At 34.7% G+C, this 14,593-nt stretch overlaps 1 protein-coding gene across 2 annotated transcripts in view; it reads left to right on the forward strand.

The window, feature by feature from the left end:
* Positions 1-4,423: 4,423 nt before the first annotated feature.
* The window catches only part of LOC125674762 (uncharacterized), a 15,248-nt gene continuing 5,078 nt past the window's right edge, over positions 4,424-14,593 (forward strand). The window contains exons 1-4 of one of the 2 annotated variants that reach the window (XM_048912039.2): positions 4,424-4,551; positions 6,002-6,104; positions 9,973-10,112; positions 11,703-11,828. In XM_048912039.2, the coding sequence (XP_048767996.2) occupies positions 4,489-4,551; positions 6,002-6,104; positions 9,973-10,112; positions 11,703-11,828 (432 nt within the window). In that variant the 5' untranslated portion in view covers positions 4,424-4,488. Of the gene's footprint in view, positions 4,552-4,617; positions 5,784-6,001; positions 6,105-9,972; positions 10,113-11,702; positions 11,829-14,593 lie in introns of those variants that run through there. The other variant, XM_048912041.2, reaches the window with a different exon arrangement.

Here is a 14,593-nt window from a genome sequence, read left to right on the forward strand (position 1 = left end):
TTTAAAGTCTTCTTGCAACTGAAAATACTTACAAAATCAACACAAACTCATTTTCAAAAGTTTGGAGTTCCCATGTACATAACCAAACACCCAACGTTAATTGAACATTATATTTAAAATTAAGACCCCCCCCCCCCCCCCCCCCCCGAGTGATTTCCTCTATTGATTTCATTTAGGGCCTGGATATCATTTTGTTTAAATGTTTAAATATCCATAGAATAGCAATTCTGAAAAATAAAAGTTTGTTAGTAATCAGATATCGTATGTTAGTTAATGTAGTCTTGCTTTTAAAGATGTGCACCAGAAATTGTGTTTAACTTTCACGGATTTCTCAGTGATCATTTATATCACATACCAAACAAAAAACAAAAACAAACCAACAACTATCCAGTTTGATGTTCAAATAAAGATAAGAATGACTTTTATGCTAATAATCAGAATTATTGTATTGCAGAGAACAAAACTGAAATTTTAATGTTGAAATAGGTTCATAAAATGATTGAATTAAGTTTTCATATTTTATTTCATTTTTCCATTCGGTATACAGAAATATCGCCAGTTTACAGAGATGATATATCAAAAGCATTAGTCCATGATTCCAGAAAAAAATAGCACATATAAATTTATTTAATGTTCTATGATTACATTTTATATCATATACACCTGGTATCTAGATAGCGTATAGTTATATGTTATATTGTTTAGATTAATGAATTGCATCATTTGTATCTTCTAATTCTCTTCAACCGTTACAGCTTTTTATTTTCTAGTTTAAATGAAATGAAAGAAAGAAATATACAATTGTATATCTAAATGAGAGAATCACTTACCTCAAAACAGTACATGTTGTTTTCGTGCAACAGTCAGAATCACAATTATTCGTCTGAGGTGCGGTATTTTGTAACTTATATCATGAACTGTCAATCACAAATTCACACTGATAATAAACTCCACCCACTTTATAGTTTACTAATAACGAACTAATTTGATTCGAGAACTGATGTTTGGTATATAGAAGGAAAAATGACAATTTTACATATTTTCGGTTATTGATATAACAACAGTGATAGTACAGACTAAGCCAATCATAATGATATGGTCTTGATATAACTGTAAGCTTGAAATGAATTAATTATAAAGAAAATTCCATTTCAAAACGTGCTGTGCTATGTTTTGTTTTTGGTATAAGCAGGAGATAGTCTCTTGTATCCAATGCCAACATGGTATTTTGTATTTTTGAGTATGACGTTAGACAACGTTTAGATCGTAATGAATCATTTATAACGCCATTTATCACATCAGTCAAACCTCGTGGACTCCCGTTTTTAGGAGATGTATCACTGTTCATTATCTTTATTTTTTCATGTTTATTCATAATGATAATATTTATGATAATAATAAAATCCTTTAATTAGGCAGAAAATCACAATTAGTATCAAATAACTAGTTTGCATCGTCGGCCTGTGTAGAATGTCTTCACAGACAGGGAAATAAGAGGGGTGGGGGGTGGGGTGGGGTGGGGGTGGGTGGGGCTTAGTATAAAATGAATATATATACAAAGAATATTTACATAACATAACTGAGATATATATTCTTTTTATGCTTTATTTCATGTACATTATTTAATTAATAAAAGGGGGGTCACTAGTGAGTAATACTTTACATACTGATTTTGACTACGGTTTACTCCGTTTGCTTAATCCAGATCTATTATATAGATGAGTTATGGGATTTATCACTGGTCGTTATCTTGACCTTTCGTGATTCTAAACGGGTGCCAACAGTAAGCAGAGGCTTTGATATTTCCAGGGGCCCGAGTTAGCAATCTCAGTTTTCCGATGAGATTGAATACTGTGTGTAAAATTCTAATTTTTAAATCATAATTCTGTGTTTTCTCGAACATGGTTTATATATTTTTATTGCCTCCTCCCTCAGTCTTTTTTCTGTTGTTGAAGAAGCTGTTTTTATGCACTGTACGAGAGAGGAATCTGACATGATAAGTTGTTCCTGAAAATATTATATTAGTCATTTGAATGTATGTAGCTAGATTCTTTATTCAAGAATGCAATATGCGATTGAGCCTGCCTGGTACATTTTCGCTGTGTTCCAGAGACTGATTGATTGATTGTATCTTGCAAAACGTCTCGCTCGAGAATTTTTCACTCATATGGAGACGTCACCAATACCGGTGAAGTGCTTCAAATTTAGGCCTATGCTCGGCTCTTACGGCCATTGAGCAGTGAGGGTTCTTTAGCGTGCCACACCCACTGTGACACGGGTCATCCGTTTTTAAGGTCATTTCCGAGGACCCGTGACATTCACACCCGATGCCGAGCGTTTGGCGATGGAACTATCACTACCTGTTTTGTCGCGGCCGGGATTCGAACCCCGGGCCTTCCGTATGCGGGGCGATTCCAGAGAGTGATAATTATAAGAAGAAACGAAGACACTGAAGTGCGATATATTACTAATTATTGATAGGGACTAGCAAAAATTACATTGAATATCGAGGATCACATAGGTAAATTGCATGCGGCAAAAATGACATTTTCATGCAACTCTGTGGTTTGTTGTCTTTAATAATTGACTTCGGAATGAGCATGTGAAGTGATTTTACATTTTTTTTTACATTGGGCTAGACTCTATATTTTTACTTTATGAAGTTAAAACGTGCTTTTATCAAATTTCCATCATTTAGCCAAGCAATTACTGCGAAACTGTGGAGCTCAACAAACTGCTATCCACAGAACAATCACACTTCAGTTTATATATTTTTTGGAAATTAATCTCTTGAATTTTACAGCAACATACAGCGTTTTGAAGATAGTAAATCATTAAATTTGTGTTTTTAGGTAATTTGGTGAGTGAAAACCATCTACCTAATTGAATTTTAATCAATGTGCATTCGGTTGTACAGAAGTTGTATTACATTAACAGCCATATGTTGCATTTTATATAATTCATGCTTAAATTCAGAAATGTACTTTAAGGATGAGTGACTCTCATTCTGCAAAATTAGTCGGTGATTAAAGAGTATACAAAATATCAACATATTCACTAATAACATTGGATTTTAAATGGTCGGGGTGTGGGGCTCATGTAAAAAAAAAAATGCACATTAAATTCTGAAATATATTTGTGGCGTACATAAAAAAAAGCCTCAAATCAAGCTACTGTTGGTGAACTTGGTCGATTACCAATGTATATTGATGTTATTAAAAGCTGTTAAATATTTACAAAGAATTTTAAATTCCCAAGTAAATTCCTTATTTTAAAGAAATGTTGTACATAAAAACAATGTCTTATATGATAATAACAAAAACAGTTGGATCAGTATAGCATTTATTATATTGGGAATAAGTTGGGTATGCAATGCCCTATACATGATAATATTGTTTCAATTGTGACTAATAAGTTAAATGAAAGATTTAAATATCAGTGGTGTAATACACTCTCAGACAATGCAGACAAACAATTTGATAAACTACGAAGCTATGCATTATTGATTACAAAATTTTGTAGAGAAAAACATTTTTCAGTAATAATTCGTAATCCTCACTTTTTGCAATGTTTCACAAATTTCAGATTCCGGTCTCAAGACCAGAAACTGAGAGTAGACTTAAGTCTAAATTTCAAATCCAACTAACTTTTGAAATAATTTTCATAGATTAATGAAATTTTCAGTATATGTTTGCATTTGATTTTTTTTAAATAAACCATCAGTTTAAAAAAAAAATTCGGTGTTAGATAAACTTATGATATAAGTGATCACAATTTTGACTGGATTATGGTCTTGAGGCCAGTTCTCATTCTTTGGCTATTTGAAACTGGACATCACTGTTCTGTTTCTTCACCTAACATTACACACAAACACATGTAAGTGAAAATACACTGTCTGCAAGTCTGACTGTGTAGAAGATGAAGTCCATTTTGTATTTGACTGTATAGCATACCAGCACCTAAGTAAACCATTCATAGAGTCTATGAACATTTTGTGCACGGATTTTATAGACCTGTGTAATATAGAGAAAAGTTTATCTGACTTATGAGTAACGGATGTACATAACAATATCACTGCAAATTTTTCCAATTACATATATAGAGCTGTTCATTATTAAGAAAAGTTGATTTATCATGAACTTGTAAAATTTTATTTCTTTATTTATCTTTTAGATAATTACTCTTTTATGATTTATGTATATTATTCTTTGTATGCTTTCTGGGCCCAAAATCATTGAAAATAAATTACATACTTAGATCTACTAACTATATATAGATCTGAAAATATTTGCACAAATATTTTCATATTGAAAAATCTTTTGAATGTGAATTAAGATAAAACTTTCTGATTAATTTCTAAAAAGCATTTGACTAGAAAAAAAATAATAAATAAATAAATAAAAAATTCGCAATCCGGGACGGTAATGCGTCGGCGTACCTGTACTAGATTTACCACGCCTGCCCTTCTAGATTTACCGACTACCCAGAATGGCATCTTTAGTCAAAAGAAAATATTCTTCTGCTGATTCTGATGCAGATACAAGGGAGGCTGTACGTGTAGGCCTATTTTACTTGTATTTTAGCACAGAAGTCGACAATTTTATCAATAAAGTAGAAATATATGAGAAATGGGCATAAATACTACCACTGAGCTTCGCGAGCAAATTGCCTACTCCTGTAAAATTTAGAGAGCAAATCAAATGTTAAATGTAAGGTAAACCGAAGACAGTCGGAACCACTACAGGCCCACAATCTGGTAATGTTTTATCTGTTGATGTCATGACACAACCCGACAGGTATCTGAATACTAACCAATTAATAGATATAAATAACAAATAAATCTTTCTCTGTGTATTTGTTTTCTCTATATCTATGTGTTGATTACAAATCAGATACATATATATATACATGTTGTCATAATAATTACTAAAGAGTGTTTTTCAATAGATAGGGTAGGGTGTCATACAATACATAAAACACTAGTGTTTTATGTATTAGTATTTTATGTATTATATGAGGAACCTTTCCAGGGACATGTCAAAGTATCTTGCTTTATAGCAATAAAAAAAAAATCCATGTAACAGTGTTTCCTCGGACTGTTTTCCCCCACTTACAAAATGTCTTGTATGTATTGCTTCTATTGTTTTGTAAATAAAATAATTGGTATAAAATTTTCAACTACATGTATGTATACAAGTGTATGCCTAAAACTATACTGTAGTTGTCAGCCGAGTTTGATCACTGGTGGCCAGATAGCTCAGTTAGTAGAGCACCTGACTAGAGATTCAGGGGGCCCGGGTTCGAATCCTGGTCTGTTACATTTTCTCCCTTCCTGAAATACATTTGATGCCATTGACCACCCCTGAACTTGCAGGTGAAAGTCCTGCCAGGGGCAAAAGAATCTGAATTGTGTTTTCAAAGGCGAAGACAAAGGAGGAGTGTAGCGGTCAGCCAGGTTCAATCTCCGGTGGCCAGTTAACTCAGTTGGTAGAGCACCTGAATAGAGATTCAGGGGGCCCGGGTTCGAATCCCAGTCTGGTCCATTGCAATTTTTCCTTTCCTGTTACAATACCCAATGTTGTATTTGTATAACTAACAATGAAGCCTATAACGTGTATGTGTTTATTATTTAATTATACAAACACACGGTTCCCAGGGACCTAGTACCTCTTAGTACTGTGCTGCCTGGCTACACCATCAGATAGGCTTTCCAGATGACGTCTTTCACTCCGTAACTGTGGTAAATCTCCTCGTGCTGCCGGAAGTCACTCTTCTACTTCCAGGTACGAGGCAAGTTTTAGTGGGTAAGACCCCCCCCCCCCCCCCCCCCCGATACTAACCCTTTTCAATTTTGCATCATGGGGGGGGGGGGGGGGGGGATACATGTTACTGAAACATTTCTTGTTTAAAGATCAATCTAACCAAATTAAGAGTTCATGCTAAATACAATCTGCTAAAACAATCTGTTGCTCGTTTTTGTACGAAGAAACTTTTTTTTCAGATTACATCATGGAAGAAAGCTTTCAAAAGTTTTTCTTGTCAGAGACGTTTAAAGCTTCCTATGAAGAGGACACTGATGGTGCACTGGAAGGACTTCACAGAAGGTAAACAAAATTCTAATGTTCTAAATACAGTTCATGATACAATCTAGGGAAACATTTTCTTCATCCTGAGTGTTAAAGGGACATCATGGACATCGACATGATTTGAGCTGAAAATTTTCAAATTTAATTTCTCCATTTTTGTTGTTTACAATGCTTAACTAAAGTATTTCTAATGGTTAACCAAAAATTGAATATGAGTTGTTGAGTTACAAGTGAGATACAGCACTCACAATACTGTATTATGTAAACAAGGCTCGTGCCATGTTTTTGTTTACATATAGATCGCTTAATAGAAAATAGCTGTTTAAAATAAAATGAGAGGTGCCAAACACTAAATACTATACAGGAATCGAAATTAACTTTTTTCATTACTAGCAAATTTTAGCTAGTGGATTATTTTCGAACTAGCAAAATTGAGCTTTTACTAGCATTTTTCAATTGATTGCTTATTTACAGGAATTTAAGAAAACAAGCATGTATCTATATCAAAATATAGGGAAAATCTTTTAAAGTCTTCTTTAAAGTGCAATAATAAAAATTATATTGAGAATTCTTTCATTTAAAATTTAATGAATTATCAGACAACATACATGTACATGTACCATTGGGGCATGATGAGGGTCATAGGGTACACTTGTGCGGCGAACTCGCTGTCCAGAGATCTACCACCTATTTACAACGGGTTTACAACATCATGTGGTTTTAAATCTTGAAGACTGTTTGCGCCAATTCAAACTATATGTTCAAAACTTGTGGAAATTTCATCTAAAAAATTCTAGTTGAAAAAAACAAACAAAGGCGGACTCTTAAGTGTTTGACTATAGACTACAGAAGGACACCGCATGAAGCGGTGACACTAACACTTTCATGTGTTGTTTCATGTAAGCACGGACGAGATAAACATGCTTGCTATTTAAATCAGACGTCTCTGAGACGCCCGAAGTGTGCATGAAGTAGGCCATCTTCGACATCACTGACTGAGATGACCTTGGCCTTAGTTATTTATTCGATCCACGTTTACTTTTTCAATACTTGTATATTCATTCTGTAAAGCGTTTTTATGCACAAGACAAAATTATTGTAAACTTCAAAGTACAAACCAAAGAAAGTCGGAAAAAGATTTTTTTTTCACTTGCAAAAAGTTGCGATCACTTGTGATTTTTCACTCGCAATTACAATTTCTAACTCGCATTTAGTGAGTATTTCCCCTTAATTTCGTTGCCTGCTATATGATTTTCAGAATTAACTTGTAAATTGAAAAAAATCTGCTTTAAACAAAACTTTACTAGTACATGTATATCTAACCTATGTAAACAAAAAACATGTCACAAGCCTTGTTTACATAATAAAGCACTGTGAGCTCTTCATCTCAACAAATGGTTTTCAAATTTTTGCTGATCATTAGAAAGACCTTAATAAAGCATTCTAAACATTAAAAATGGGAAAGTAAAATTTGGAAAAAAAATTCTGTTCAAATCGTGTTCATATCCCTTTAATACAGTAAAATCAACACAGTTTGGTGCTAATTTGAAAAGACATTCTCAATGGGAGTCATTACAAGCCTTTATACTGGAATATGTCACAAATGATACAGTAGGATACACACAATGTGCTATGATAGGATGCACACACAATACAATTGGATACATGCAACTTAAGTACATTTTTCTGATCAAAATTTGTCTGTTGTCTTTCGTTGTTGTTGTCGTTGTTAACTTTTCACATTTTCATCTTCTTCAGAACCACTTAACCAATATCAACCAAACTTGCCACAATGGATAATTTAAGTTTCTTTTTATGGTGGGCCACATCCCTCCACAAGGGTGATAAAAATGAAATAGTGAGAAATATATTGGTAATTTCGAAAAGATAATCTTTTCAAGAACTGCACGGCAAATTTGATTCAAACTTTATGACATCCCACCATCAGCTCTGGTTTAAATTTAATTAATAGTAATAAAAATTAGACTTAGAACCATCTGGAGTTGAGCCTGTACTTTAAAGACAATGTTTATTCATGACTCTTGGGTCATGAATGCGTTCTGATGCATCCCGATTATGACATATCTTAGAACATTCCACATGAATTATCAAGTCCTACACTTGCACTTATCTGAAGCACATATCACTGCTCTTCAAAGTTGGGTGGGTGTCACAGAAAAGAAATAATTGACCAAAAAAAAGGAAATAAAATTTTTTAAAAGAGAGGGGTGGGAAAGTAACCCCCACCTTACCCCACCCCACCTGTGCTACATCCAGGGCTGCAAATTACTGCGTAGATTAATAAGTTAATCATGAGAATCCATTCTGATGCATCCTGATTGTGACACAGCTTAGGAGGCCAGAAAGCGAAGCAATATATGCTTAGAATATTCTTTTTATCCATCGATACATTTTTCTCTTGCTATCCGTAAACCAGAACAAATGGTGTGACATGAGAATTACTCATTTTTGTGGTATTTAATACAAAAGAGTTCTACATCGTGTCAGTCTCCAATAAATGGCAAGAAGTTCAATTCTTAATAATTATTTCGAATGTGTATTGAAGCATCATGTGTTTGCCTTGTATCAGCAAAAGTGTTTTGATATTTTTTTATGACTAATGGAGCAATCCTATCATATTTTATAGGAAAAATATTTGGGTTTCCTTTCCCTTTCAGTAAATTTTATACAGGTCATGTCCCAAGGAGCAGTTAAGGTAGGGGGGGGAGGGTGTTATCTGGGTGGTCCAGAGCCCCCAGGAGCATGTCCACCCCCTCTTTAAATGATTTGTCAAATATCCTGAAAATGGTTGAGCTCCCCACGACTAAAATATGTATATACCTGTTAATCATGCTATAATCCATTAAATTTTATATGTTAGGCAATTATCTCAAGGTCATCTCTATCTCATTATATAATTGGTCAAATATATTGAAAATGGTTGAGATTCTGGTCCCTATATCATATACATGTATTCTTGATGCCCATGTAAAGATGCATTTAGTATTATATGAGGCAAGTGCCCCAGGTTCAACCCAATACCCCTCATTTTATGATTGGTCAAACATCTTGAAAATGGGTGAAATCCTTACCCCTAAACTATATATTTTCCCACTACTTTTTTTAAGTCATCCGTCACCCATCATTCAATTGATCAATTATTCTATAATATGTATAACAAAATATTGATAGCTCAAGAGATGTTATTTGTTGAAGACTTTGGATCCTTCCGGACCTCTAATATAAAGGTCCAACCCCTGTAAGATGAAATACCTTAATAATATTGAAAAAGACACTGAAAAATAACAATAAGGTCTTCATTGGAGATGGAAGACCTTAAATAAACATTGAAATGAATGTCGGAGATGGAAGACCTTAAATAAACATTGAAATGAATGTCGGAGATGGAAGACCTTAAACATAAGAAAAGGGAAAAAAGAAACAAAATGAAAAGTTTTAACAATGTCTTTCATTTGAGACAGAAGACCTTAATAAATGAATGAATAGAATTATTAAAGAAACAAAGGTTCTGACTAATGTTTAACAGTTCTTTATTTGATATATTCTGTACATACTATTCAAAAATTTGAGTTGAATGAAACTTTATTTGTGATGCATTGTAATATGATCAACATTGAAACTCACAGACAAATGTTTATAGGGTAAAAATGTCAATCAAAATTGTAGATTTTGTTAATAAAACATACAACTTTATAATTTTTTCCTGGCAAATAGACTGAAGTGGAATTCCATTTTATAAACTATGTACCTGTAACCCTAACACTTGACAATGTCTAGATAGTAATTATTACTAATTAATAAAGATAGAGTTGTTGTCCTAACACGTCTATGATAAATTACTATATTTTATTTACTGTATTTGTAGGCTTTTTTGTTCGAGAATCTGAGGAAGTGATATTCAGAGCCCTAGAAGGGGAGGGAAAGCTGTGCTATTCAGGAGATATGTTTGATAACTGGATTTATTTTAGCCCAGTTGAAATGAAAGGAAAGGACTGGTACACCAGGGTTTGTATTTTCATTTTTGTCAGATCTCTAGAGGTTTTTGAGGTCAATCATTATGCCTCCATTGTGCCTCATGAATGTGCACTAGAACACAAACTCGGATCATTTCAGTGTTACTTAGGCCAGTTTTATTACGGTGCATTCCATCAAAAAACCAATAATAACATTTTTTAATGGACTTTAAATTAGTATTTTTGTTATACCTCTAAAATATATACTTTCTGAAAATTTTAGGTTTCGTAACAAAGTGATTCTGATTTTTTCATTGAAATTAGTACTCTTTCATGGCCCATATAAATACAATGCCATATGTTTCCTGTTTTTCTTTCCAAGGGTAGGTAACAAATTACAAATGAAAACTCAATGGTCACCTTTGAAAATATTTCTAGGTCACCAGAGTCACTCCTACTGCTATTGATCCTCGTCCATCATTGTGTGTTGTCTGTTAACAATTAAACATTTTCATCTTCTTAAATACTAATGAGCCAATCTTCCTCAAATTTGGTATGTAGCATCTGTAGGGGAAGGGGACATAAATTTGTAAATTTCATGACTCCCACTCTCCAAGGGCCTTACATTTTTGGTAAAAACTCTAAAAAACAATCTTTGGTACTCCTGGGCATATGACAGATAAACTGAGACTCAGAGTATATAGTAATGGTGAGCAAGGAAGCCTCTACCAAAATTTGTAAATTCCATGACCCCCTGGACAAGGGCTCTAATGTACTATGGCATGCATTGTGCTAGGGCATGCATTGGCCATATTAATATGGTCATGTATTGAAAATGCATTATTCCTTTAAAAGTCTTTTGTACCTCTGAACATAATTGGCAGACAAACTGACTTAATACAGTAATGATGAGCAAGGAAGCCTCTACCAAAATTATAAGTTACATGGCCCCTGGGACAGGGGTTCTGATGCCAGGGTGGGGGTCTTGTTGAAAATTCTCACATTGTGAAAATGTCAGTGTTCTAAAATATTCTTTACTCTTATTCATACTCAATTAAAACTAAACATATATTTAGAAATACCATCAAGTTATCTAATAAACAATATAAAATTGTAAATTTCATCAGGAACCAGGTTGTTGGGGTTCAGATGAGTGGAGGGGGTGGGGGCGGGCTTAATAAGTGGTCATATAGAGTTAATGTACTGTATATAATGCTTAAAGATGAGATGATAGACACTGTCTACCTAAGTAAATCTTTGGGGAAAGAGTTCGTCGGGGGGGGGGGGGGGGGGTGTTCAAATTTGGTCTTCCAATCAGCTGACTTGATGTATTGATGTATTCAAGACTGAATGCAATTTATGTATAGAGGGCTGCAGTGTATAAAACTCTAGAATGAGGCTTTTACCTTCCTGACAGGTCACTGCATGGTCTTTGGTACTCGTGTAACTGTTAAGTCTTGTGGGCCTCTTGTTTCGCTGATCCTAGGAAGTGGTACCTTTACTCTATTTTTAGTAAAGACTTATAGAAATGGTTCTAAATCTGTAGATGGGTGAATCTGTCAGGCACCTATGAACCTCTTGCTTGTACATGTAGTAGACAACTATATAATTATTCAGAATATACACAATCATTTGATTTCAGAGCAAGGACATCAGAGAGAATACTGATGTAAAAATCCAGTCTGAAATTCACCATTTGTCAATGGCATTTAAAGCAGCACAGTTAGAAGAGCTCCCTGAATCTGCTAACAGACAGGATGAACGGATGGTAAGTTTTCAGCTCACCTGAGATTAAACCTCATGTGACTACTTGTCATCTTCATCTGCCTGTCTGTCTTTTTACTTCTAAATCCTTCTTAGCTGACATGATCTAGGTCTGATCCCCTGTCCTCCAGCTTACACCTGCCAACAGTAAACTTTTCACTTTTTCAAGGACCAACCAATTTCAACCAAATCTGGCACAAAGTATATGTGCATTCTTGTATATCCAAGGGGAGATAAATGTAAGAACAAAATAGGGAAAATACTTTAAAAATCTTCTCAACCAGAACCACTAAGCAAATTTCAACCAAACTCTGTACTAGATATACTTGGTAGATGAAATTTAGGTTTTTGAGTTGGCTCGTGATTGTGAGAAGACCCTTGTTATCACCGGCACTGCACTTCGGATTTTGAGTACAAACCCCTGTTGATACATATGCGAGATAATGCAAATACAGTAGTTCTTCATCTCTGGTCAACGAAATTTCAGCAAAATATGGGAAATATTGTGCATATCAAAGTGGTTGGTTTAAAGAAAGTATTGGTTATTGTATTGTTGCATTTAAAAGCAGTCTTACTTAACTGCAATATTCTTTTCTTTATCATTTGGTTTGGAAACGATGTGAACATTCATGAATACATTATGTACATTGTTCAATCTCTACCCAGAGTTATCTTCCTTACACTCACATTAGCAGTGTTATTCCACATGTAAATCCATTATTCTAACAGAATTCTGAACAAAATTTATCTGAAATGAATTAACAATTCTATATTTGCTTTGTTTATCATGTTTAAATAAATAAACAACAAACAAATCAACATCATTTACATAAGCATGTGGTACATTTTCGTGCGAATACTTCTTGTAAACAGAATGAAGGAAGAGGCAGTCAAGTATTTGAAGACTTCAAGAGAACAATTTGTATTTGCTACAAATTGTGTCCAGTCTGTCACTGGTCTGTCTTTTGTGGTAGGCTTTTGATATTTGACATACAAGTATCAATAAATGATCATCTCATGTACCATGATCTTGAACTTTTATGTTCACACAACGTTTTAAGCTTTTATGGGTAAATTCCTGTAGCCGATGTGTCGTGTTCCTAGTTTGTGATGTTGCATTTCCATAGATATCTAGTTAAGCATAATATGCATATTTTACCATGCTTTAAAAATTCAGAATTAAAGCTTAAAAGACGGTGCTGTATAACCCCACCCCTTGTTGGAAATCACGGTCGAGTCAACTCTGAGGCCCTTGAGTCCTTTGATTAAATGAAGGAGCACACCCTTTTGCAAGGCAGCATTTCCCCTTTATATATAAACCAATAAACAAAAATAGCAAAAATGCAGAGGTTTTTATGGTACATATCGTTAGCTCACCTAAGCGGAAGGCTCAAGTGAGCTTTTCTGATCAAAATTTGTCTGTTGTCTGTCATCGGTGTCAGCGTTGTTGTTGTGGTTGTAAACTTTTCACATTTTCATCTTCTTCTCCAAAACCATTAGGTCAATTTTAAAGAAACTTGGCACAAAGCATCCTTGGGTAAAGGGCTTTCAAGTTTCAAGTTTGTTCAGATGAAGGGCCATGCCCCCTTCAAAGGGGAGATGATTACAGAAATGCAAAATTAGGGTCAGGTCATTTAAAAATCTTCTCAAGAACCAATGAGCTAGAAGAGCTGAGATGTTCATGTAGTACATGAAAGCTTCCTGACACAGTGCAGATTTAAGTTTGTTCAAATCATGGCCCCCGGGGGTAGGTTGGGGCTACAATAGGGGATCAAAGTTTTACATATAAATATATAGGGAAAGTCTTTAAAAATCTTCTTCTCAAGAACCAATGAGCCAGAAGAGCTGAGATTTACATTACTTTCTGACATAGTTCAGATTCAAGTTTGTAAAAATCATGACCTCCAGGGGTAGGTTGGGGCCACAACAGGGACTAAGGTTTTACATGCAAATATATATGGAAAGTCTTCAGATATGGGCCAAGGTGACTCAGGTGAACGATGTGGCCCATGTGCCTCTTGTTGCTCTTGCATCCAGAGACAATTTTTACCGACCCTCACTATACATAATGTTGCCCATTGGCACATACATGTATTATTGCTGGCGACAATATTTGCCAAGATTAGGTTTAGTTTTTGCATTGCAGGCAACAATATGAGCCTTACCCTCACTGTAAATACACATATTGATGCCCATCGAACATAATATTGTCACCAGCCGCAGGTGTGAGCCAGAGAGAATGAACGACAGTGTACTGGAAATGATAACATGTTTTTAAGTCGTTGGGACACTTGGCCAAATTATTCAATACATTTTTTTATTTCTTGGTTTGATATTATTGAGTACAAATTGAAATCGTTTTATTTATGTTTTAGCTTACCTGAGCTGAAAGCTGAAGAGAGCTTTTCTGATTGTCTGTTCACTGTTGTCCTTCATCACTCCGTCTTTTTACATTTTCGACTTCTTCTCCAGAACCACCGGGCCAATTTAACCAAACTTTGCAAAAAACATCCTTAGGTGAAAGGCTTTCAAGTTCGTTGAAATGAAGGGTCATGCCCCCTTCAAAGGGGGGATAATCACAAAAATGCAAAAACAGGGTGGGGTCCATCTTCACAAGTCGAGGTTTATTGATTCGTTACCTCGCACTAACCCTTGACATCAGTCGCTATTTAAAAGTTGGGCTCGAGAAGAAGCATATGATTGGTTTGCAGCCTGAAGCTGCAAACCAATCAGACAACGGCTTTTATAATCATTCGAAAACAAAACTAA

This window comes from Ostrea edulis, chromosome 3 (assembly GCF_947568905.1).
Source record: "Ostrea edulis chromosome 3, xbOstEdul1.1, whole genome shotgun sequence".
Lineage (NCBI taxonomy): Eukaryota > Metazoa > Mollusca > Bivalvia > Ostreida > Ostreidae > Ostrea > Ostrea edulis.